The following is a 27,531-nucleotide window of genomic DNA, read 5'->3' on the forward strand; positions in this document are numbered from 1 at the left end:
TTAAAGTTGCCAAATCTGAAAAACATTGATGGAGACAGCCTGCTCCATTCATTCCAACCAAGTACATACAAATACTACCTTAGTTGTAGAAGACAAAGGTAAGTTCTGGTCAGAATTTGGGTGAATGGAATAATTACACCGGAGTATAAGATGCACCAAGGTTTTGAAGAAGCAAATAAAAAAAAAGTAGGTGGGTAGAGGGATAGAGAGGGAGATAAAGAGAGAGAAATACAGTAGGTAGGTAGAGAAAGAGAGTAGGTAGGTAGGTAGGTAGAGGGATATAGAGAGAGAAATAGAAAGAGAGAGAAAAATATAGGGGGAGAGAGAGAGAAGTAGGTAGGTAGGTAGGTTGGTAGGTAGAGGGATAGAGAGAGATATATAGTAGATAGGGAGGGAGAGAGAGTAGATAGGTTGACAGGTAGAGGGATAGAGAGAGAGAAATACAGTAGTTAGGTAGGAGAGAAAGAGTAGGTAGACAGGGATAGAGAGAGAGAAATACAGTAGATAGATAGGGAGAGAGAGAGAGTAGGGAGGGAGGGAGAGGGAGAGAGAGAAATACAGTAGGTAGGTAGGGGGAGAAAGAGAGTAGGTAGATGTTTCCAGGTGTATTTATCCATGTGCTGGAGAGGGACATTGCTGACAATCTGTAGCACCTAAAACTTTGTTTCTGCTGGCACAGCACTTGATCAATGTAATTCTCATCTATCAGTTAAAGAGTTTTCCAAAAGGAAAAAAAAAGTTTTTGCACTCTGCAAACCTCTGCAAAAAAGGCCCGGATGATTTCCTCCCCCCAAAAAGGCATGAATAGCCCGGGGGGGGGGGGGGGGCTTGCAAAGTGCTCCTGGGGGAGTTGGGGGGGGGGAAACAAGTGAAAACGGGCCCATTTTTTTATCAAAAAAATTGCATGCATAGCCTTATGGAGGCTTATAGAGTGCTGCTGGGGGCTGGGCAAAAAACAGCCTGGTTTTTGCTCATTTCTGCCCTCCCCAGCCCCCAGGAGCTTTCTGAAAGCCTCCATAAGGGTATGCATGACCATTTTGGTGAAGGGGGTGGGGCTTCAGGAGGCAAAAAATGCTGTATTCGATGTTTAAGACGCACCCAGATTTTCAGCCTCTTTTTTTGAGGAAAAAGGTGCATCTTATACTCCGGAAAATACGGTAGTTCCATAGAATATACATTTTTCTTAAAGTCCAATCCACAGTAAGTATATAAATAAAACACATTTTGTTGCATTTCAACCAAATTTTGTTGAAAGGGATTTTTTAAAAAGTAAACTTTAAAGGTCTATAAAATAGTCTAGCAAAAGAGATGAAAAAACTGCAGTAGTTATGCATTCCTAAAGTGTAACAGTTATTTAAAAATGTGATACAATTTACTATTTATTGAAATATATCAGTAAGTATTGAAGTTTTAAAATTTGTTCAAAAATAAAAAGAAACCTTATCTACTTTTTAAACACAAAATACGACGTTCAAAATGAATTACTATTTTACTAACTTTGTGGGATCTGCTCCTTTGAAGTAGGCATTTACAGATTCAGATAGGGCTATTGCAACAGGTAACGTATCTTGATTTCCTAGGCTGACAGGGCTTGGACCACGTGAAGTTCCTAGAATATATAATGTTATAGGCGTCAATTAAGCAATATTAACTTTGCAGTTGTTAACTCGTTACATTACTCATGACCTTTGTTTTTAAATATTATGTATAAGGTGATACAGAATTCTAAATACTGCACTATCAATGGAAATTCAATGCAAAAATATGTTTAAATGTCTTATAGTGCAATTATGAAAAAGAGCTTAGAATCAATTCGAAAATCAAAGTAAGATCAGATCATAATAAGGGGAGAAATTATAAAAATAATTTCCCCCTCACAACAGTATAAAAATGAAATGTGAAATTAAATGCAGTAGTTCTCAGTGGATTTTTTATTTATAAGTTCAGAAATGTGGACCTTTTGCTAATATGTGATGCAAGTCTCACCTACTGTGAGTCCTAGTGATTGAATTGTTGGCAGCTTTGGTGTCTAGCTGCTCCTGAAAAATACCATGTCAGTCTACAATAAGGGAGTTTATAATCCAGTGATGGTAAAATGGACAGATTTGTATGTATCACTGAGATCTAGTTAGGTGGAGACAGAAAAATAGCACTACCTGAAATCATTCTCATTGGGTTTTAGGTCCTGCAATTATTGTTTTGGAAAGTTTTTTTTGGGGGGGGGGAGCAGGTCCGTAACAGCAGGCATTTAGGCATTAGGGATTGCCTATGAGAGATTGACTGCATTGGGTGACTACTTGGATGCTATATTATGCATTTAGTTATAAACCACCTTAAGACAATAAAACTGGATGGCATATAAATTTTTGTAAATAATGTTTTTTCAGAATCTAAAAAAGATGTGAATGTTATCATAGCAGACTATAACTTACCAACTGTGGGTGTATTTGTTGCACTTAGTGAAGTAGATGATGATAATGAGGAAGAACTCTCTGCTCGTGCCAAAGGGGCTGATGGAGGTGGACTGGAATTGGAGGTCAAAGGAGGGCTGAATGGTCTTGGCTAACAAACAAAATGCAAAAACATTAACTTATTGTTCAAATTAACAATGCTATGATCAGAGATCATTAGGGTCAAGGTGTAATGAACCTACAATTTCATTAATTCCACTGAGTTTCCCTGAAGTCAACTTTGGTCTAGAAGCTGGTCTTGGGGGAGGTACTAATGTTCCTACTGAAAGAGGAGTTGTTGGTCTTCCTGGAAGGCAATTACAGAATATTAATGTTTTTGTACAATTAATTAGTAAACAACGGCAAATTGTTACCAAAATATTTAAATCTAAGATTTATTTAGCAGTATTTTAAGAGTCAGGAAACAGCTCAACTAAAAAACAGTTCAGCCATAGGCATCACACTACTGGAATTATATAACTATAAATTATTATCCATAGCTTACAAAATGTGAAAAATTCCCATTCTTGTTTATAGTTATTGTATATTCAAAGCATCAATAATGAGTTTTAATGAATCACATTATAATAAGATTGTAGAACTCACTACTCAGTTAAATTGCTGAATTTTGAAATGTAGAAAATATTTTGTTGTTGAAACTGGTAGAAAATGCTACTTTAATACAGTGATTTTTCACTTCTTTAAAGAGTATTGCACTATTAACTTTAACAATTAACACTAAAGGAATGCAGTGCCGCAGTGGCTTAACGACGTTGGAACTGCTGGTCAGAAATGGTCTGCACTCATGTGGTTCGAGCCCAGCTCCATGAGACAGACTGAGCTCTCCTTGCTTGAATTCCTAGCTCTTGCCTACCTAGCAGTTTGAAAGCATGCAATATTGTGAGTAGATACATGGGTACCACTTTGGTGGGGAAAACCTAGCTGCGTTTGTTTGTGTGAAAGAGGAGGAGGCATGGGACTTGGCCAGATGCGAGGCAACACAACTAGAGGTGAGGTGCCACTGGCAGAGAAGCTTGGAAGACAGAAGCCTGAATGTCAGCTGGTGTAAGCTAGTTCATCCCCAGCACCAAAGATAGGCATAGAAGTGCCATACATAAAGAACTAGCAATTTAGGCTGTCAGAACTGCATTGTGTCAAGCATGTAGATTTCTCTGACAGATCTACGACAACTCAGCAGGACCAGCAGGATGATGGTGGCCAGGGACTTCCCATTTTCACACCAGGCTGTTCGGTGGTGGCAGCAGTTTTTGGACCATTTGGCAGTGTAGTGGGCAGGGTGGGTGGCAGAGAGGCTGGGCATGTTCCATTTTCATACTCCCTGCCACTGCTGCGGGATATCCAACAGTGATGGTAGTGTTTGGGCAGTTTGGTGTTTGGGCTGTTTAGCAGTGGGTGTGAAAATGGGACACGCTTGCTCACCATTGCTTCCCTGCCATCTGCCCTGCCCACCACTGAATGGCTCATAACTCAGCACAGCGGCAGCAGTGGGTAGTGTGAAAAGAGGAAGCCCACAGCTGCTGCTCTGCGTTCTATCTACCCACTCACTCACCCACCAACTTGGCTCTCCCCTCCAGCTGGCAACACCAAGTTGTTCCATTCCATCACTGACAATGTATGCCATATGCCTAATAAATAACAATTCACGAAGTTGACTGTGCATCTGAAATAGTGCTTGATAGCATTATGGCCGGGCTGTCAAACTTGTGGCCCACGGGCAAGATGCGTCACGTGTTGGCCTCACCCATGCCCCATTTAGCGAAGGGGAAAAAAGTCATGATAATCACGTGACAATGTGAGTTTGATACCCTTGCATTATGGCATGTGCAAGAGTTTGTATCAAAAGGCAGCTTTGACAAAATGGAATAGCATTTTCAGAAGTTATAGAAAGTATAAAAAGATTCCTAGATTTATCTTAGATTACTGTGCTATCATTAAAAAGTACAGTTTTGAATGACTGTAATAGTATATTTTATGATACCTTTACATAGCACACATTGAGTATAATTGTTTATTTAAAAATATAATTTCAATTTTTCATTGAGTAAAATGTTACCAGATGAAGAAGATGACATTGTTGAGGTCAGGGAAGATGAATCACCAGAATTTCTAAAGAGTGGATCCCATGCCAAGAGGTCATTGTTGCTTTTCCTAATATTAGAAAAATAAATTCAAATTATACATATGTATAAAATGAATCTTACTACAATCAAACGGTTCCACCACAAAACCGCGGACGACAAAATCGCGCTCGCCGAAAGCGCGCATTTGACGTCATCACAGCGCGACAAAAACATCGCGCTGTGATCGATAAATGTAAAAATAAAGCGAAAACCTTACCCTAACCCCCCCAAACCTAACCCTAAACCTAACCCTAAACCTAACCCTTAACCTAACTGCTTTAATTTTATTTTTATTTCAATTTTTAATTTTTTTCGTCGCGCTGTGATGACGTCAAATGCGCGCTTTCGTCGAGCGCGATTTTGTCGTCCGCGGTTTTGACGGGTCACGCAATCAACCAACCAACCAACCAACCAACCAACCAACCAACCAACCAACCAACCAATCAATATGTTATCACAGTTATGGGCCAGCATAAAGAGGGTGGGGTATAGTAATTAAAAAGCATATAGAATCAAAAGACACATCAAGAGTAAAATAAAATAAAAATAAACAAAAGATACCTTGATTTAAAATTTAAAACAAGAATCTAAAAAAGGGGGTAGAAGCTTTAGATGGATGTAGGGAAGCATGAATAATTTGTGGAATATAAGCTATCAACCTATAAGGCACTGTAATGTAGCAGAACTAAATGCTCATTAAATTTAGTTTGTAGATGCTCAAGTACAAATAATTTATCAGACAAATTTTGAGTACTACTGCACAGAACCTGATATTGTGGTATATTGATCAGGGTTGGTACTTGAAAGCAAAAGGGTAATGCAAAAGTGTCCATTCCACCCTGGGCCATCTTATTACATTTAATTATATAGTTGACAGTACACAAATTCATTAAGTTGGTGTATAGAAATGTACTCTTAGTTAGCTGGCTAATATTATTATGGTAAGTACAATTGAGTACAGTTTTAAGCCAATTAGAATAAAAATAAAATTGAACATTATAAAATTATAACTTTTAAGCAAATTCAAAATACACTTAAATAATTTACTGAATCGCTAAGAATCTTAAACAACTTACTATGTAAAAACAAAATCAGTAAAATACTTTAAATTTTAATTAAATGCAATTCACATAAAGCATTGGTTTTAGGTCTATGCAGCTTCTGTTTCTTTATCTGATCTGCCCTGTAGGATTCACAGATTATGGTACCTCTTGGAAGATAAGCATCAATAAATGAAAATAGATTTGTTAACTATAATTAATTTTTACCTCTGGACTTCCTTCTAGAAAACATAAATGTAAGATTAGGAACCTTAAGAGATTTTTATTGGTTCAGTTCTCTAACTGGAACAGCCACTAACTGGGATTGCATCAGAGACGAGACAATTCACTATTTCTACTCTGAAGTTGTTAATTGTGGCCATAATCTGCCTATTATTATTGCAGATTGTGAATCAAAGGATGGTCCTTCTCATATATTGAGCTTTGCAGGAATAAAAATCTTGACTGTTCAGGCCAGATCCCTATTTAACATAAAGCATGAAAAAAAATAGGGTTTAAAAAAAAATCAAAATTATATACACATACTTACACACACCTTAGACATTTGACCATATTAAATATGTAAAACAAGTATAAATATACAAGCAAATGCCCAGAAAATAGGACATGTTCATAGTAAATCTTCACAGCTACAGATAACCCAAATCTGATCTAAACATTCTGTCCTCTTCAAAATGGCCTTGGATATATAAAGAGTGCGATTTTACTAGTGATATGCAGATTCATTCCCTCCCAAAAAAAGTAAGACAGTTTCTCCTGGGTGCCCCAGTATTTTTAGTTTTTAAACAAAAATATAAAGAAGCAACCCTTTCTGCAGAATACAATTAGCAGGCAAAAAGGATACATCCAACCAGTGGCTGATGTTCCACAAGTACATTTTTCCTTCCAATGAAACTTCACACATGCAGTCAATGGGGGAGGCTGGCAGGAGTCCTCAAATGGCAATCACAAGGTCACTCCCCCACACACATATGTGCTATTTGTTCCCGACTCTAGGAGGTGGTGCTCATCTCCGTTTCAAAGCTGAAAGAGCCAGTGCTGTCCGAAGAAGTCTCTGTGGTAATGTGGCTGGCATGACTAAATGCCGAAGGCGCACGGAATGCTGCTACCTTCCCACCAAAGGTTGTTCCTATTTTTCTACTTGCATTTTTACATGTTTTCAAATGCTAGGTTGGCAGAAGCTGGGACAAGTAATGGGAGCTCACTCCGTTACACGGCACTAGGATTTCGAACTGCTGAACTGCCAACCTTTCTGATCAACAAGCTCAGTGTCCTAGCCACTGAGCCACCGTGTCCCTTTTACAATCACAAGACATCACACCTAATGACTGTGGGATTTGCTTAACAACCACAACTGCTTTGTAAATCAGTGTGGCTATGTGACATCATACTTTAGGACCATGTCACTTAGTGATGGAATTTCCCATCCCAACTACCATTGTTAACTGAGGACTACTTGTAAAAGTTTCTGAATCTTTCTGATTTAGCATTTATTTTGAGAATATAAATGAGAATATATTTGAGAACTATTATGAATCACACATCTATTTCCAGAGTGAAACCATTAGGCTGACTAAGTGAACAAAGAGAGGAAGAGCCAAGGAAGAGGAAATTTGCTGAATGATTATTGCTGTTGTTTCTTGAATACTTACTGACTGGATTTTTTACTTCTACAGCTGCCTTGAATTCAAGATAGATCTTTAAATTTAATTTAAAAAATATGATCCTAATTATAGAGAAAAACCATTTGAAGAAATAGAATTAATGCAAAATTTCGGAAGAAGTAATGATATAAACATGAAATTAGATACTATAGGAAGAACAACTGGGACATAATTTTACTCTACACCAGATTTCAGGAGAATCAATTTCAATAAATTACTAGGAAGATTCTCAGCTACAGAAATCCTCAATATAAGGGAATCCAAAGGACTAGGAAATGCTCTAAAACACAGAGCATTGGCTTACCTGGGCCGCACTGAGCGAAGAGAAATTGTTTTCAGCTGCATACAAAATACATAATATAGTTAATATATATAAATCATGGAATAAGGTTAAAGGTTTATGATTCTGTGGGGCCACATTACTAGCTGTCCAAGGCCACACTTGGCCCATGGGCTGGACATGCCTGCTCTTAAAGTAAGATATGGAAGCACATCATTCCAATGAGAAGAAAAATTTAAGAAATCATTGTGGGTGCTTAGATTTTAAATTTTTAATTCAGTTAAGAGTTAAGTGGGTCGTGTATAGGAAATGAAATACGAATGATTGCAATCATCAAGAAGTATACCAGCATGTAACTAATATAAGTAGAATGCCCAAAAGAATTTTGGGAATTTGGGCTTGCAGAGAAGATAAAAGCAACAAAAAAGGCTCATTTACCTCTGTCCATAGAAGTAAGAAGAAACAGGAAAGGTTGGGCCTGATGCTTGGAGAATATGGTAGGACAGCAAAGGAACAGGGAGAAAGTAGGGTTCCTCAGTTACTACTTTGCTTCAGTCTTCTTCGCAGAGAACTGAGTTCAAATGGATCTAAGCAGAACAACTGACACAAGGAGTAAGTAAGTAAGTAAAGAGAAAATAAGCTACCTGGCTACCATGAACAATTTTAAGTTGCCAAGATCAGACCCGTTACATCTAAGTATGTTTAAAGAGGTTGAGATGTCATCTCTTTCTGACAGAGGTAAATGAGCCTTTTTTGTTGTTTCTATTATTGAAGGATAACAGAAGGCAGGCATTGTGCCAAAGGAATGGAGAAGGACAAATTGTGTCTTTAAAAAAATGAGGGGGAGGCAGAAGGGAACAAAAGAGGAACTGCAACTATGGACTGATCAGGAAAACACGGATAACAGGCAAAGCTTTGGCAGGGTGGATTAAGTATATATATTTATTTAGAAAAGACTGGTTAGGAGTGTTGGTCTTAGTTCTAGGTCATATACTGTTCAACATATTTTCAAAAGGCTTAGATGAAGGTTGCATGCTCACAAGATAGATGGACAACAAACATTTTAAACTATCAGTTTTCAAGAAAATCTCAGCATGTTGGAACAGTGGGCAATAACTAACAGAATGGATTTAGAGTCAAGGAGTCAAATGCAAAGTCCTTCATTGAAAAAAGTTTACAAAAGTCAAAGACACAAGTATAGAAATATGGGAAGCAGTACATGTAAAAAAAGGCTTTGTGGCTTTGTGAACATAAATGGAACATGAACCATCGATGTGACAAAGATACAAAAAGAAAACAAAGTTTAGGATGAATCAACAGAAGCATAGTGCTAAGATCAAAATAAGTCATTATTCTGGATTCTAAATGTGATTTTGTCATGCAGGAGATGAGGCAGAATCAACTATGTCCAAAAAGAACAAGAAACATGTAAAACTTTGAATGACCTTGATCTGTTGCAAATAGTTCTATTTTCAAGGGAAGAATTCTTTTCCAATCAGCTGCTTAGTAAAGCAATGCCAGAATGAGTTCTTTCTCCCAAATATACAATAAGCTATCAATCCTGCTATGGAAATTTGTATTCTCAAACAAATTTTAGAAAGGACCTACTTTCAGAGCTACTGGCTGTAAAAAAAAAAAAAGCCAATAAAATGCCCTCAAGCACATGACATAATAGAATAGAGAAAAATGCAAAAAAGCTCTAGACATTTGGAAGTAATTATGACATAAAAAGGATTTGTTTCTCTTTTTCATTCGTTCAACATGCAAACATAATTAGAGATACTATGCCAGTGATGACTAACCTTTTTGTCCTCACATGCCGAAAGCGCATACGCATGCCAACAGTGCACATGCCCACACCCATAATCCAATGCACACACAACACCTGTGTGCACACCGTACCCCTGCGCATGTGTCCCCCCACGCTCCCATGCCTCCCTGTACATTTGCATGCGACCCTCTCCCCATGGTCTGTTTTGGGCCTACCAGGCCTCCCGGGACCAAAAACGGGCTGCGGGGGAAACACCCCTGCCGCTGTTTTGGGCCTAGCAGGCCTCTATGAAGCCTCCTGGAACCAAAATGGGGCACGGGGGACCACACCCTCCCGTATTGCCCCCCCTTGTGTGACCCCTGTGCATTTGCCGCATGCACGGCAGAGACCCGAAAATCGCTGGCTGGCGGGAGGTGCACATGCATGCTCAGTGGAGCCGAGCTGGGTTGACGGCTCGCGTACCCACAGAGGACTCCGTGTGCCACCTGTGGCATGCATGCCATAGATTTGCTATCACGGTACTATGCTAAGGACTTAAGGAAACTGAGTAGAAAAGATAAAACCACACTTCCCTAGACAATGAAACCAGGGGTGCAATGCCACCAAAATTCATTTCTATAAAAAGCCAAGTGCAACTGGTCCTCGACTTATAAAAATCCATTTAATGAGCATTCAAAGTTACGGTGGCACTAAAAAAAGTTATTTACAACCCAGTTTTCACACTTATGTCCACTGTAGTATCTCTACAGTCATGTGACCAAAGTTCTGGTGCTTGGCAACTGGGATCTATTTACAATGGTTACAGTGTACTGGGGTCATGAGATTGTCATTTGCAATCTTCTTAGGGAGCTTCTGACAAGTCAATGGAGGAGCCAGGTTCTTTTAACATCTGCACGATTCACTTAACAACCATGGCAAAAAGGTCATAAAATGAGGCCTGACTCACTTAACAATTGATTAGCAATGAAAATTTTGGGCTCAATTGTGATCATGAGTCAAGGACTACTTTTACAGACATACATAAAGAACCATATGTATGATTGAATTGCTGTCACAGGGGTCTGTATGATGTAACTGTATTGGAAAACAATCCTTGTAATTGTTTATAATAAAAGTTTGCTGCCTTACAAAAGCAAAAAGATTTTTTTAAACAGTGTTAAGCTTATATTTTACATAGTGGAATGATTAATCACTGTAACACAGCTGGTTATTTTTCATTGTATAATAATAATAATTATTATTATTCTGCTGGTATTGTAGGTTCCTGTATTTCAGTATGAAAATGATAAGCAAAGGTTAAAAAAAATGTAAAATTACTAAATTCAGGTTATAAATGCTTTTTAACAATTAAACCAAAGCAGTACACATATATTTATTCTAATCTGAGCACAAATTAACAAAACAGAATGAAAGATTGAATTTTAAAAATGAAAAAATCAAAAACATGTTTTCTAATGTCTAAATGGTAATGTTAATTCAAGCTGTGAATGCTGCAAATAATATTCCATGCCTTTCAAATAAACATGAATATCAAATATGAAACTTACTCATTAGATGAAGCAGAAAACTTTGCTTTTGTTAACTCTTCACCTATTTAAAAAGATACACTTGTTAAAAATATACTTAACAATAATATATATTTAATATATTAAAATATTATATATTATAATATATGATAGTATATTAACAAAATCAGCCCGGGGTTTATAAAAAGCACAATATCAATTGATAAAAGTGGAAACAAAAATTCACTCAAATGTTCAAGAAAAACAGATATATACTACAATTTAAATTATTTGGTTTTGTCATATTTTGCTGTGATATGTTTCCTATCTAATACAAATTCTCACATGGGGGATATTCTAAAAACAAGCAGGACACCACCAAATCCCTGCTAGCAATATTGTATCCTCTCTCACTATAAGACCATCTAACTGTCCTGTCGAAAGGCAGGCCCCAAATTTAAAGAATTTGTTTTTTTCTTCTCCAGATCTGATATCGTTTGATTACAATGTTAGATGTAATAATTTATAATTACCCATTACATGTGGGTAATGGACGTGCAACCCCACCCCCCGTGCCCCATTTTGGGCCTAGCAGGCTCCCTGAAGCCTCCTGGGACCAAAAACGGTCACGGGACGGTGCGCCATTCCTCCGCACCTCTCCACGCATGAACACGTGTTTCCCGCATGCGCGGCAGAGACTTGAAAATCAGCTGGCTGGCGGGAGGTGCATATGGATGTGCAGTGGGGCTCAGCTGGGGTGATTGCTCGTGTTTTCTGCACATTTAAAGTGCCATAATTCATCATAATTTGAAGTACTCTCTTTTTCAATTTGATATAGATTTAAATATTTATTGTGTGATACATATTCTAGTGTCAGAATCTTCCACAGTATCCTTTATGTAACCTAATAGGACAGTGCCACTTCATTAATAAACATTGTATTTAAGGTACAGTATATACAGGTAGTCAAGTTACAACCATAATGGAGCCTGCCCATTATGATTGTAATGTTAAGTGAATCATATGAAATGAACCCCCCCTTGCTCTCCCCAATTCATTTGTTAATTGAAAGCGTGAGTTGTTAAGCCTGCATGGGATACCTCAGGACAGGAAAGACCACTGGGGCCTAGTGCAAGAACATGTCCTTGTGCATTTTTCCCTTCTCTGCAAAAGCAGCAGTTTTGCAAAGAGGGGGAGCATGTGCAAGGACGTGCTCATACAATCCTGTAGGAAGGAGCAGTTTGCTGTTGACTGTATTCTCTCCCTCCCCCACAATTAACTCTGCCAACGTAAGACTAGGGAAGCTAATAGTGGGAAGGCTAGCATCTAATGATGAAAGAAAAATAGGTTCGCCAGCATCTGAGAAAAAGATGGCTGCTTTTCTGCCACGTGGTCCAGCCTGTTCTTCTATCTTTCCTACCTTGACATCTTGAATTCCAGAGATCTTTGAAAGATAAGTCAGCAATCCGTGATGCGGTGGGGAGGAGCACGTAGAAACCCATGGCTAGCAAAACAAGCCTAGTGCTTGTGGGGACACAGCTGGCAGGAAGGGTGGAAATTTGCAGGGGGCATGTTGCAGTGTCTATGCCTTCAGTCATAAGAGCGAACAACCATCAGGGTGCTGCAAAATATGTAACTTCGGGACCAGGATGTAAGTACTTTGGGGGAGGGGTTGTAACGTTTAACTGTTGCTAACTGAACTGTCATAACTCTAGGGCTGCCTATAAGTATATTTTGAGTAAGTGGCAAAATATATATCCTTTTAATTTAAAGTTAGTTATGTTGGGGAAAAACCTGCTTTGTGTACTCTCAATAAAAGAAGGAAACTCAATTATCCTGCACTCACATTATACATACATTTGCCTACATACAAAAACATAGTTTAGACAAATCTGTTTTCATAAAAAAGGGCATTCAAACTGATATAAACGTAAGAAAAAAGTCACTGATAGTCACCAGACAAACTTACTAGATGCATTCCGGTTCATTTGAGCCTAAATGTAAAGTAATTGAAAAAAACAAATTTTAGTATATACATATTATTTTCTTTGTAAATTAAGGGAAAAGTTAAAGATAGGAAATATTCCAATGGCAATCTCAAATATTAGCTTTAGCTAATATAAATAAAATATATAAGATAAATGTTTAGGATCTTAAATTTGAAGCATCAGATGGCATCATTACCTCACAATTGTTTTATGCAATACAATCATCCATAAGTCATCCATTTTTTTTCTTAACTGAGTTAGTGAAGCTGGCAAAGATTATTTCTAAGTAATAAAAATAATAAATACAAATATGGATGATTTAAAAAAAAAACAGCTGTCACTCTATACTGAAAGCCAATTTATTCTATATCCGGGATGGCAAACCTGTGGCACGCGGAGCCATTTGTCAGGGCACGCGAGGCATTGCCCTGTCAGCTGCCCGGCATGCATGCGCACATTGGCCAACTGAGTTCAGCCTTTTTAAAAGCCATTTTTCACCCTCCCCAGGCTCCAGAGGCTTTATAGGACGCTGGGGAGGGCAAAAACAGAAGCCGCCTGGAGGCTTCAGGAGCTTCCCTGAAGCCTCCAGTCCGCGAAAAAACGGCCCTACGAGCAAACTGGAAGTGACTTCTGGTTTGCTCATAGGGTCATTTTCCGTCCTCTGGAGCTTTCAGGGAAACCTCCTGAAAGCCTCTGAAAGCTCCTGAGGGTTTAAACTGGCCCTACGAGCAAACCGGAAGTCCATTCCCAAACTTCCAGTTTGCCCATAGGGCTGGGTTTTTTGGTTTTTTTTTTTGCGCTCTGGAGGCTTCAGAGACGTTCCTGAAGACCTCGGGGAGGAGGGGTCTGTTTTTGCCCTCCCCAGGCTCCTATAAAGCCTCTGGAGCCTGGGGAGGGCAAAAAAGCATGCAAAAAATGGTGGGGAGCGCCTGTCATGCGCGCATGCGTAATGGGAGGGGTGTCACACATTGCATTATGGGTGTAGCATGCCCACGCACGATCCCCCCCTGCACTCCCCCCTGCTTATGGCACGCGAGCCAAAAAAGATTCGCCATCGCTGTTCTATAATTCTATATAAAAATGGTTTCAAACAGCCTCTGTATGGTGCTCTGAATTCTGAACTTATTGTAAAAAAATGTGCACTTAACAAATATGAAACTAAAAGCATGGAAAAATAAAACAATCATAACAGCAGCTTATATGAAATTGATATATAAATTCACTCCCTTGGTATGAGATATGAATTACTGAATGGCCAATTAAAAATCAATATTGATTACTGGAACCATTTTGCCTAAGGTTAGGTGCCTGTCATAACCACTCCAAAAGCTGTCTTGGAAATGCAGCTTGTAAACAAGCCCCATCCTAGTTTTGACCTGGCAAAGACCTGGGATGTTTTATTTTTTTAGACTTAAATTTATAAGGAACAAGTGTTCAGCTCTAAGGTAAAAAGAATGGCAGAATTCATTGTTCAAATCATATTGAGCTTAAAGAAACATCAGGATGGCTACAGGTCAGTGCTTTTACATAGATGTTACATTCCATTTTTTATAGATCTATGACTGGGAACGTAATTCATCATGGTAGAACACTGATATTATCAAGAAAATGGTTGGCTTCTTTGTAGCTCCTAAAACACTTCTGGCTATTGTAAAATATCACATCCTTTCCACAATCCCATGATCCGATTTCAGGCTTGCCAACCAGCTTACACTTAAAACTGGTTGTAGTGTCCCACAGACATTTGATCCTGATGTGCAACATTTTTTGCTGATTTTCAGTGTTTTTTGCTGGTTTCTGGAATGTATTTTGACTTATGCCTTCATTCACTTAATGACTCGCATATGGGTGCCTGATTTATGACCTTTATGGATTATGATCGAAATTGTGGTCCCAATTGTGATTGTAAGTCAAGGACTATCTGTCAATCAAATTCTGTTCTTATGTATGAGGCTAATTAAATTCCAGGTTTGAAAATGTTGTTAAAAGATTATACTAGGATTTTATTGCTGTCTCATTATTAATTTATTATTACCAGGACAATTTTACAATTTTCATAGCATAAATCTAACTGGAAGCCTTGAATGAACTGTGCATTACAGAATGTTACAGTATATAAAATCAATTACAATATTCTAGCTAAATTCCTTATCAAGCAGTATGATACTGCTAATTAAATATGATTTAATACTTACAAGGCTATGTCTCTGTTAGCATAGGAAATAAAATAAGGAAAACATAATTACACACAGTTTTGTACATGCTATATGTACAAAAAGATATTCTTTTCTAATTTTCAAGGCTGAAGTATCAAACCACAGTTTTAATAAAGTTTTAAAATAATCCGGTTATTTTAATAGGAAATATATATATTTTAAAAATATATATAATATATATATTATATATACCTAATAGTAGCCCTTTTTAAAATTGCATTTTGTAACTATTCTTTAACAAAGTGTTGCAACTATCCATCCTAGAGTAAATTTGGGCCTCTAGAGCAGTGGTTCACAACCTGTGGGTAGCGACCCCTTTGGGGGTCGAATGACCCTTTCACAGGGGTCACCTAACACCATCCACCTCCACCGGCGTCACCCATGCTCAGGAGCGTGTCCTGAAGCGGCAGGTGCATGAAGAGCACCGGGTGGTGAAGCAGCCTCCTCCCTGCTCTGGGTGCAACCCAGACGCCGCCTCGCCTGGTCTCCACGCCAGGGAAAGGCTGAGGCACTGAAGGGGAAGAGAGACGGGTTCTTCTGGGTGGCAGATCAGCCTCGGCTCTGACGGATGTCCAAAGAGAGCTTGGTTGGTGGTGCCACTTAAGCCCAGCCGCCTGCAGAGGGGATCGAAGGCGCCCAGAGAGCGGGACAGTTGGGCCACCCACTTCAGCCATCGGGACAGGCTCTCGCCCAGGCAGGTACATACCCGGATTCAAGCCGCCTTGGGCCTGGATGCTGCCTTTGCTGCCCCTGCTGCTGGTCCTGTCCTGTGGACTAACTGAGCTTGGAGGCTTTTTGGCCCCCGGAAAGGGCTGGCAGGAGAGGTCGGAGGGGAGGACAGGCCCCACCCACCCATTCCTTCCGTCCCGAGGAATTCCACTTGGGACGGAAGCACAGTTTGATGTAGTTTAAGCCTCTGTTTAAAATCCCATTTAAAGGGCAACTTCTTAATCTGGTTATAATGATTCTTGAGAAAGAAAGAAAGAAAGAAAGAAAGAAAGAAAGAAAGAAAGAAAGAAAGAAAGAAAGAAAGAAAGAAAGAAAGAAAGGGAGGGAGGAATGGAAAGAAAGAAAGAAGAAAAGGGAAGGAGGGAGGAATGGAAAGAAAGAAAGAAGAAAAGGGAGGGAGGAATGGAAAGAAAGAAAGAAGAAAAGGGAGGGAGGAATGGAAAGAAAGAAAGAAGAAAAGGGGGGAGGAATAGAAAGAGAAAAAGAAAGAAAAAAAGGGAGGGGGAATGGAAAGAAAGAAAGAAAGAAAGAAAGAAAGAAAGAAGAAAAGGAATGGAGGAATGGAAAGAAAGAAGAAAAGGGATGGAGGAATGGAAAGAAAGAAAGAAAACTGGGTGGGTGGGGGGAACGGAATGTAAAAAAAGTAAACTTAATAAAGTGAAACTCATTTAAACCACAAACTGCTGCTGAAGGCAGGCAGGGGGGTTATTTTATCCTGGAAAATCCCAGCATGGCTGATCTTCTCCCAAACCAAGATTGGCAGATTAATCACTATGCTTTAATTATGTTCAATTTGTAATAATGAAAATACATCCTGCATATCAGATATTTATATTACGATTCATAACAGTAGCAAAATTGCAATTATGAAGTAGCAACGAAAATAATTTTATGGTTGGGGGTCACCATAACATGAGGAACTGTATTAAAGGGTCGCGGCATTGGGGAGGTTGAGAACCACTGCTTTAGAGTCTACACTATTGTGATGTTCCCACAATTTATATAAAGTTGAAAGTTGTAATAAAGTAGACAGCACCATTTAAAACAAAAGTATTGGGGTTTTATGGAGTTTTGAATATATGTTGTATATATTGAAAACCTTTAGGACTGCTTGATTAGGTTGTTTACAAATACTCAGCAATTAAGATAAATAAATAAATTGGAATCTATGGACTATTCTGGAACATCTTCAAACAACTTTTTCATTTCTGGGAGAAATAGAAATCTGGGAGAGTTTCCCATACTTGCAACAGAACAAAAGCCAATGGATAATGGGAGTGAAATGTTGGATGATAGAATGATTTTGCTTCCACCCTCTTGAAACAAATTCAAATTAGGAAAAGTTTTGCAGAGTTATTCAGGATCATCCCTACAAAATGTAGGCTATTCTGTGACTGGCTATACTGAAGAAAACTTCTGTTTCTCATATTTTAGATAGCATGAATAAAGGAGCCCAACAAAAATTATTATTTTGTATCAGGCAATGCATAGAATTCAACCAAGAAAATGTCTAGCTTTTGCATGTCAAAAATAGTTTAAATCTCTCTCTAGCTAAACATAACTAAAGCATCTGACTTCAAAATAGAAATGATGCCAGTTTAAAGTAAACAACCTGTTTATGATATAAGACTGCACAAATCTGTAGAAAATAGGTTTAAATATTAGTAAAACTGTTTGTAAAACAGTACATCTAACTTACTCCTTGAAGTTGTTTTTCTCACTGTTTTGTATTCATATATATTCCTTGAATGTAACATTAACTGCTCCATTCCTTCTCTAAAAATGTTAATAAAACATTCTAAAACATGCTAAAAAGTTAAGGCTAAATGAATTAACGTTCCTATGACAGTATTAACTATATTTTCCCTATTACTATATACTAAATAGCCTATAAAAGTTTACTTACAGATATAGCTGGTGAAAGTGTGATGTTTCCTATTGATTCTTTTAATTCATCCAAAGAAGGCACTGTATAATGAGAACTACAGTCTGAATGCACAGGTTTGATTTCCACACGGAATTTTCTAGGTTCATCATCTTCAGAGTCAGAATCACTTGAGGAATAAAAGTGGTTTTCTTTGGCATGTTATTTGCAGTTAAGGAAAAGGTTGCTTTCATCAATTAATGCAGGATTCCCAAACACTGCTGGGACAAATGTATCCTAACCAACTGAATGAATAAAACTGATAATTCACGGGGGTTAGAGCTGAGGAATAAATTAATATACTTTTATTTAACAAATTGTAGTCCATATATCATGGAAAAGGATGTCTTATTGCTTTCCGTTGGTTTTCCATAAAACTCCTCATACAATACTGCAGCTTACGAAAGACTATCAGTTTGTAAGTTGCTTTTGGCATTCTCACAGTCAAGGAAGCTGCACTGAGATAGCAGTGCAGCACATCTCTTCTGTCCCCTTCCAGACTAGCACTGGTTATCTCTCCCAATACAATAATTTCTGCTTCCTCATAGCTGTCTCTAATAGCTGTCTCTGCAGAACAAGGGTCAGAGTTCTGCATAAACCCCTTCTCCCTCCAGACATTATCACTCTTTCTTTTGAAAAGAAATGTGCTAAAAAAGGGTGTGTGTGTGGAGAACAGGGTGGTGGAACTGTTCTGTTGCTCTCTGTTCACAACACTTATGTATCAAAATGGCCAGGTTGTAAGGAAAACTTCTCTTCATTATTCTGCAACCAGCTCTCCTCCCCGGGGGTTGACAACCACTCACTGAGAATGCCGAGTTAATTAATATTGTATCCAACCACTGCAAACAAAATGCTTTATAAAATCATTTAATGCTTCATATATGAAAATACGAAGTATAATGACAACAAAGGATATTCTGACTATCTTTAGGTTTAATGCTATACCCCTCATCATCTACATCTGGAATGTTCTGGAAGGAAAAAAAACTTATTTTAAAATATGTTTCAGTAGAACCCATACTCGATAGAAACAGCTAAAATACTACATGGAAAACAGTTAAAATGCTCTATAAAGAGACCATATGAAAGCAGTTAACTTATTTAGGCTGAAAAGTCTTGACTGAAGACACCATTCTCAAAGCAGAAATAGTGAGGGCTAAGTACAACTCTCAAAATTAACCCTTCGTAGCTTGGAAGCAACAATCTTCACAATATATCCATGAGCTTTAACTGCCTCGTTAAGGCCTCCATCCTCTTCCTTAATATCTTGGCAATTATGTAATTTTTCTTATGAAAGTATTTTATTTCTTAACTTTTATTTATTAACATATCTTGCAATGGCACTATTCTAGGCAGCTTACAATAATAAAAAGGAAGAAATAAAATAGAATAAACAAACAATGACAAAGGAACACAATGGGAATAATAAGCAAAAGGATGGATGCAGAGGAAAGTGTGTGTGTGGGGGGGGGGGGGAATAGAGTCTGCCATCAATGTAACAGCCATCTCCAGCACGGAATTCCCCCATCTGGTCTCCAGGCCAACTGGCAGAGCCAAATAATAAGAGTAACATCTTTAAAATAAGAGGACAGTGCCAGAGACACAGTCATTAGTGCAACTCCTTGTAAGTTAGCCACCAAAGACAATCATCTTTTGATTTATGACTTGCAGGAAGAGGATTATCTTGATAAAAGTTATGTAAAATGTTTGAACATCAGAACATTCTTACTTTTCTTGTTGGAAGCTGGGTAGGAAAGTCGCAAATAATACGACCCCAGCATCTGTAATAAATATATGCCGGTTGCCAAGTACCAGAATGCTGATGGGGTGCTATGGGGATTCTGTGACGGTCATAACATTCTTTTGTCTTATACTTTTTATACTTTCTTAGTATTATTTTTTTCTTTAAGTTTAATTTGTATTACTTTTTATTATTGTAATCAAATTTTTTAATAAAAAATATATAGAAAGAAGGAAAATGTCTAAAATTATATAGAAAATTGTTTTTATATTCTGAAAATGATACAGAATTAATCTAGTGGGGTACATGGGAAATAATAAAACAAAAAGCTTACTGAACACATACATGCATGAATTTGTTTATTAAACAAGAAGTAGTGAAATATCCAGATAAAAAAGTAAATATTGTAGGTTCATCCAAGTTATAGATTATGATAGTTGTCAAACCACTAATTGTATAAATGACATAATTCTAGTTTTATCAGTGGAACTACCAGTAGATACTGTATATCCAATAAAGTTCCATGCAAAAATCATTCTGTTCAAATAAACAACCTTAAAGATAATTTTCATTTTTAATATTGTATTATTGCTTAAACAAAATAAATCAAATCAATTAATTTTTCATAAAGAATATTAGAACAATATTATTCTAATAGTAATTAGAATATTATTATTAATATTAAAAATTAGCGTGACCCAACAAAATTAGCGTGACTAAACCGCGTCGCTAAAACCGCGACATCATCAATGCGCTGACAACAGCGCGGAGACAGAAGGGCGATTTCAGTTGACAGAGGGGCGATTTAAGTTAAGGTAAGGGTTAGGTTTAGGGTTAGGTTTAGGGTTAGGTTTAGCGTTAGGTTTAGCGTTACGTTTAGGTTTAGTTTTACAGCGCGCTTCTGTCGCTGCGCTGTTGTCGGCGAGATTCAGCGCTCATTCGTCGGAGCACTTTAGAGCACGCAGTTTTGTCACCGCGGTTTAGTCGGGCGCGGTTTTGACGTTCGCCCTTTTGTCGGTGAACCAAAAATTAGACAGAAAATAGTTTTGTCTACAATTTTTCAGGACATTCATGAAAGTTATACAGTTTAACAATGATATTTGGGATCAGAATTTCCTTCCTATGCAATAAGTTCATGAAGCGAAAAGACATGTGATCACATTGCATAACAATGGCACTCCCAGCAGCCCCCATTGTCATTAAGTGGGCACCACATAGGTTGTTAACTGAGGACCATACATGACCATGACATGGTATGAGAATCCGTACGTACCTGCTTGCACCCCTGAAACTATGTCCTAAGCAAGCAGGTCAACTGGCAAGAGCTACATGTGGCGGATCCATACAAAAAAATATGGGCAGGCGGGTGATGCCATGGGCTGGTGAATACCGCAAGTGGGTGCTACAGAGTATGGGTGGTTAGGCACTATGGAGTACAAGTCCTCATGCTGCTCAGGGACAAAAAGCAGCAGGAACTTTTATATGATACAATAAATGAGTTGTGTAAATGTACACAACTCTGCTTATTGCAAATGATGACCACGTAACTGCAGATGCTGCAACATTTGTAGTTTTGAGCCAGTTGCCAATCGCCTGAATCGCAATCAGAGGTCCATGGGGACACTGCAATGGCTGCAACTTCAAGGACTGGCTGTAAATCCCTTGTTCAGTACTCTAGTAACTTTGAGCAGTTACTGTTACTGAAGCAATTGCTTTAGAAAATTCTGCCTATCTGCCATCTTAGGTTAAATTCTGATAAATGGCCAAATATAGTTAGAAAGAAAACAGATGATAAAACAGGCACTTGCTTGAAACTGTAATATTATTCATATACACCAAAGGTGCTTTTCCAAGAGGCAGCTGTACTTTCAAAGGTTTTTTTTGAAGATGTTTCGCTCTGAAGAAGGTTCTTGGATGAGAAATGAAATGTCTTCAAAGAAAACCCAGAAAGTCTGGTTGCCTCTTGAAAAAGCACCTTTGGGACAACCATGACCTGGATGACTGAGAATCTCCAGAGACATCATTCATTCATTCATTTATTTACTCATTCACTCACAAACACACTCATATTATTCATATATACTTACTACTGAATCTGCATCTGGACATTCTCTGTAAAAAAAAGCACCCACCAATAAATCAAATAATTGTTATAAATATATAAATTGTCTAACTATTTTGCTATATACATAACCTTTTACTAATGAGTGCATATTTTATTCAGTCGTGAAGAGGTTTAGACTGTCAATTTCAATCAAAATTCTTAAAATTACATATATAAACACAGCAATAGCATGTTTAATGTATGTAGATACAGATATAAATCATCTAATACTAAAATATGAGAGGATTTGAAGTCTTGCTGGCATTAACATTGTTCCATTTCCTATTATTCTATGTTCTAAGTGGATAGGGGCTCTTAGGCAAGTGAATTCCGTAACTTTAATGTCACACTTTTTAAAACCATTTTTAGTAACTAAGTTTTAGAAAATGGTAAAAGATACTTTATATATATATATATATATATATACTTAAAGTCACAACCCCTGGTATGCCCAAGTGTGGGAGGAAGGTCACACTTCCACTCTCTGTCATTAGGCTCGTCACAAGAGTTGTGACTTTAAGTATATACCTCCCACCCTGGCTGGCTGATAAAAGGAGTCGTTCTCTGTAGCTCAAATGGTTAACCCCCTGCCTGGGAGGCAATAGAGCACAGGTTCGAATCCCAGTAAGGATATGGCTAGCTGATGAGAGCTAAATAGCTTGAAATAGATCTATACTAGTCTTCCTTTATTTATTTATCAGCACAAATAAAAACACACATATATATATATATATATACAATTGATCAAAATGTTATTTTATACAGGACAAAGTGTTATTCAAATGGCATATGGATTAATCTTACATTGCTCGGAAAGGGTATGTGCTTCTTTTATTGTTGGAACTACAATACTGGCACGGACACTCAATTTAAAATGGCACTTACACTAATACAAAATGAGATTGGAGTGTAATACAATGCTGAGAAATGCCTAAGACACTTCATTAATCACTATTACATAGAGTTATGACTAAGACTTAAAATGAAACAAATGGGTTAGCGAACTATCCTTTGATTTTTATGATCAACCAAATTCTCTTTTTTTCTCCTTGATAACTAATTGCATTCTTTAGGATGGATAAAATATGTATTTTGATCCCCGTAAACAAAGTTCTCAGGTCTAGGATTATTGTAGGAATACATATAGTTTGAACTAGAAAGTGATTTTGCATAAAATAATATATAAACCTATGTTTAGAAAATATATGTGTGAAGTTAATTCATTAATGCTTTTGTCAAAAACAACATTTTCTACGTTTAGAAGAATATAAGTACAAAGGACTAATTCTAATAGTCTTTAAAAGTAAAAGCTCTTGACATTTTACAGTAAGAATTATAAAAAAAAAGTGCTTTTAATATAACATTATTTTTTATATTTTTGTTTGAAATATATTTACATAGATTCTGGATCTTTTTCCTTCTTAATAATCCCTGACAATCCAAAATGCTTTCTTTTTCTTGGCTTTATTCCTGCAAGTAAATTATTATTATTAGATAGAAATTAAAAAGCATACATTGAAATAATGCACACATGTAGCAAATATGAAGAGCAAATATGAATTTATTTCATGAGTGTACCATATGTCATTACACCAGCACTGTCAATAAACTGGAATAATTACACATTGGACTACTTAGTCCATTAAAATTGAAAAATTTAATGTTTTTATTCTTAAATATGGCTCTGAATCAAGATTTCTGCTTATATCCGGGGTACTCAAACATGGTGTTTGCCACTAAAAATTCAAATGACTTGTGTGACATGTGCCATCTTTGTTAACTCTATCAAGTTTAATTTCAAATTAATCTGCTTGGTCAAGTTAAATGGCATCTTATCCAGGCAAACACAATGCAATCCCCACCTGTTAATAATTGCTCACAAACTTTTCAGGGAATCAAAACCCATGATAAGTCTGGGGATTAGCCCTATCAATATTGTCCTGGTTCTGATCAAAAGGAAACTGAGTTAAGTGATATCAATAGGCTTTGAGTTAGGCTGGCTGGAGCCCCTTGTCAGGTGCATGACATACTGTTGATCAGATTTGCCACCTTTGTTATTCTTATATGTTTTGTACTTTTTTTGTTTCATTTTTTTTTTGCAGTCTGCTGTCCAGAACCAATTGGAATTGGATGGCATCTACACTGAATAAACAACAATAACAACATAATAAATTAATGTCACACCATCCTAGCACGTACTTAACTTTCCTAATTTGTTAAACAGCAAGTTTATACAGGTTATTATCTAATGCAGGGGTGTCAAATTCAAGTCCTGGAGGTTAGAAATCTGCTTAGATCTGGCTCGCGTGCCCACTCTACGAACAGCGAAGGACTGGCCCATGGTGCCTCTGCCAGCAAAAACAAAACTCGGGAGGGCCATATGCAGCCTGTCCGGGCTCCGCTTTTGGCCGCAATGGCCTCCTGCAGCCCTCTGCCAACAAAAATGGAGCTCGGGGAGACCGCACGTGATTTGGCCAGGCTTCGTCATTAACTGCAACAGCCTCTTTGATCCCTCTGCCAGCAAAAACGGAGCCTGGGCAGGCCACACGTGGCTTCTCTGAGCTCCGTTTTCACTGGCAGAGGGCTGCAGAAGGCTGTCGCGGCCAAAAACGGATCCTTGATAAGTGATGTCAAGCTGGCAACGGCCACCCTGGCCACGCCTCTGACCACATACAGATACCCTGGGCCCCCAAGGTCAAACACAATCCTGATGTGGCCCTCAGTGAAATTGAATTTCCCTGATCTAAGGTATAGCCTGGTGGTTCAATCTTCTTTGAAATGCAGACAGTCTTACAGTAAGCAGAGCGAGCAATCCCACAAACTGTTTTTTTCAATCCTTCATAGGCAGCTGAACACATTGCTTCTGCGAAGCAACAGGAAGAGTATGATGGCAGCCCTAATAATCAGCCTTGCTATTAGACTTAAAGAGAGTAGCTCATCCAAATCAATTCTACTGACAAAAATCATTTTCTGGAGTAACCAAGTGATTTCTGTTCAAATAGAACACGGGTGTCAAACATGCAGCGTCACGTGATGTTGTGTGACATTTTTCCCATTTGCAGAGCTATGGTGGCCATGGCCTGTGCATGACGCATCCGGCCTGTGGGCCACCAGTTTGACACCCCCGAAATAGAATACAATTAGTAAGTGTTTGTTACTTATTTGAAAATGGGAAATGGACAGATGCAAAAAATTTAAAAATTGAAGAAATTTATGGGAATGCTGAGAAGCTATTTGCTTCTTATTCAGAAAAAATAATTTTAATAATATTTTTGCTGCTTCTCATATGAGCATATAAGGCAATCTGTGGCTCACAACTGAGCCTGTTAAATCGAAAAAACATAATATGTTCATCTTCATGTATTTCACTTAATATTTTAACATAGATTATCCGTAATGATTACCAAAAAGAACCCTATATTGCATTGTACATGTTTTAAATCATTTTTACAATGAAGAAAAACTTACCCTCCACTGCACTGGCTGTATTACATTCTTCAAATTCAATTAGTCCTGAAAACAAGAAAAAAAACAACATTATTTTTTAGTTCATTCTTTGTGTTATGCAGTAGTATATTATTGCTTGTCTATAAGATGCAAAATAGCATAGTGGTATTCACATAGCTACCTTGCAGAGAAATCCGTTTGTAAGAAGGACATATTTAAGGATCAAAAACAGCACCTCTATGTGTGTGTACATAGAGAAACATATATACACATGTGCAAGCTCTTGTGTCAAGGTTACTGAGGGACAAAAAATCTGGACAAATCTCAGAGACAGTGTGAGCCAGATCTTGGTAATAACAGAACAGAACAGAGTTGGAAAGCATGTATTAGCTTAAAATTTAGTTCTCATTTTTTTAAAAGGGGGGGGGGATGGATCTAGGAAACTACAGACCTATCAGTCTTACATCAATATCTGGGAAGATTCTTGAAAAGATAATCTAGCACTGAATCAGTGAACACCTAGAGGCAAGCAAAGTCATAACCAAAAGCCAACGTGGCTTTGTCAAAACTTACTGCATTCTTTGACAAAATTACAAAATTGGTGGATCAGAAAAATGATGTTGATATAATTTACTTGGACTTCAGTAAGACATTTGGTAAAGTGGATGACAACCTACTACTTGATAAGATAGAAAAATGTTGATTAGACAGCATCACCACCAGATAGATTGGTAATTGGCTGACCAACTGCACTCAATATGCGTGAAGTCTTCAATGGAACTGAAATTACATGGAGGGTACCTTACATGCAGTAAGGTACTCCAAGGTTATGTCTTAGGCCCATTACTCTTCAATATTTCCATCAATGATTTAGATGAGTGGACAGATGGGAAACTCATCAAATCTGGAGATGTCTCCATGTTCAATCCACTACTATAGAAGTGGTATTTTATTATCAAAAACCTAAAGCCAAGATCACCAATGATCCTTCCAAATAATTTTTTTTCCTGCTTGTACTTATGAGAAACCCCAGAATTCGCTTCATTGAATTAACAGAAAAGTATAATCAGATCACTCCACAATTAATACATTTATAACAGTTACTGACGTTATATATACATGTAAAAGAATATTATACAATACTGTATATTTAATTTTTTTAAAGAATTAAAAAAGAGTCATTGAATACATAACTCTGTAAAGATTTTAAAAGATAAAGACACTCTTCAAACTGAGCTTGACTCCTGGTGACTACATAGACAAATCAATGTTGTTTTTTGCATAAATACTAAGGATATCATCTTCTTCTGAATGTTCTTCCTACTTCCGAGTAGTCTGCAGCCCTGGGATTCCTTGGTAGTCTTCCATTCAAGTACTAACCATAGACTCAACTCTACTTAGCTTCCAAGAAGAGACAAGGTTGGCCACATGCTGCCATCTATTGAAAGCTCAGATAAATTTACACAACTCCAAACTGATTCCCCAGTTGAGTTTTGTATTCATTAAATTCAATCATACGTATAAACAAAAGCAGGTTTATAATTTAAATGGTGAAAATTAGATGGCTATAGTATAATTTAGAATTTCAAGAGGATAAGCAAATACAAATTAAGTCACTGATCCATCATCATCATTATCATCATCCATCTAAATAGGAACCTTCTAATTATTTTAAATATGGGGACAGAGCCAACTCTATTTTGAGGTTCTTATGGTATGTTTTGTTTTATAACAGAAATGTTCAGCACTAAAGGAACAATAAGAAGTCTTGAACATTCACAAATCTCATAAGTCACCTGTCACTTAATCAGTAACAGCTCTGAAACAGTTCGGTTTGAGAATGGGGTCATGGCAGGTCAACTGATACAATTGAAATACTCAGTTCAAATTAGACCAGTTAGAACATGTATCAAATATGTAAACAGAAAAAGAAAGAAAATAATGGATGATGAACAAATTTAATTGGTGAACCGTTCTTGAATATTCTTAAAATGCATCAATAATAGAAAAAAACTTTAGGCTTTCTAAATAAATCAAAGTGAAATACATTTAGCAAATATCAACTTGTGGGACTAATCTCAAAAGAAACCCCTACTTAAAAACAACATAAATACTAAACTACTTCTTCATACATGTAAGAAAACTGAATGGTTGGTTTTAGTGTAAAACAAAAGATTCCCTTCCCTGCCCCCATCTCCTAGTAAGAAGTCATGCATGAAAGGAGGACAATTTTCTCAAAACTACATATGCCTCACATGCTGCTTCAAAACCGCAAAGCTTTGCGTGTCTGGCTCAGTGCCAGTTGACAGCTCAGCTGGAAATCAATGCACATTCTATCCCTCTTGCAACATGTCACTTTTGAATTGTTTCTGCGGTAGAAAGTTTATTCAACCTCTTTCTCAAATGCAGTGGACCGACCATCATTCTGCTATTTAATCATAGTCGAACAAGTTATTTTTTTGACAGCACTAAAGCCAGAGTGCAATTCCTAATGAACAGCTTGATACAAG

General features: G+C 37.5%; 1 protein-coding gene across 2 annotated transcripts in view; it reads right to left on the reverse strand.

The window, feature by feature from the left end:
• FCHO2 (FCH and mu domain containing endocytic adaptor 2) overlaps positions 1 to 27,531 on the reverse strand; it is a 76,171-nt gene that overhangs the window by 14,791 nt on the left and 33,849 nt on the right. The window contains exons 9-20 of one of the 2 annotated variants that reach the window (XM_087715659.1): positions 25,043 to 25,087; positions 22,972 to 23,044; positions 21,558 to 21,582; positions 18,644 to 18,700; positions 17,712 to 17,888; positions 15,056 to 15,067; positions 12,842 to 12,866; positions 10,915 to 10,957; positions 4,525 to 4,619; positions 2,654 to 2,757; positions 2,433 to 2,562; positions 1,498 to 1,609 (exon numbers count right to left, since the gene is read on the reverse strand). In XM_087715659.1, coding sequence (XP_087571785.1) covers positions 1,498 to 1,609; positions 2,433 to 2,562; positions 2,654 to 2,757; positions 4,525 to 4,619; positions 10,915 to 10,957; positions 12,842 to 12,866; positions 15,056 to 15,067; positions 17,712 to 17,888; positions 18,644 to 18,700; positions 21,558 to 21,582; positions 22,972 to 23,044; positions 25,043 to 25,087 — 898 coding nt within the window. The remainder of the gene's footprint in view (positions 1 to 1,497; positions 1,610 to 2,432; positions 2,563 to 2,653; positions 2,758 to 4,524; positions 4,620 to 10,914; positions 10,958 to 12,841; positions 12,867 to 15,055; positions 15,068 to 17,711; positions 17,889 to 18,643; positions 18,701 to 21,557; positions 21,583 to 22,971; positions 23,045 to 25,042; positions 25,088 to 27,531) is intronic. The other variant, XM_087715660.1, reaches the window with a different exon arrangement.

This window comes from Thamnophis sirtalis, unplaced genomic scaffold, assembly GCF_051295495.1.
Source record: "Thamnophis sirtalis isolate CommonGarterSnake01/CBP01778 unplaced genomic scaffold, rThaSir2_p1.2 scaffold_5, whole genome shotgun sequence".
Lineage (NCBI taxonomy): Eukaryota > Metazoa > Chordata > Lepidosauria > Squamata > Natricidae > Thamnophis > Thamnophis sirtalis.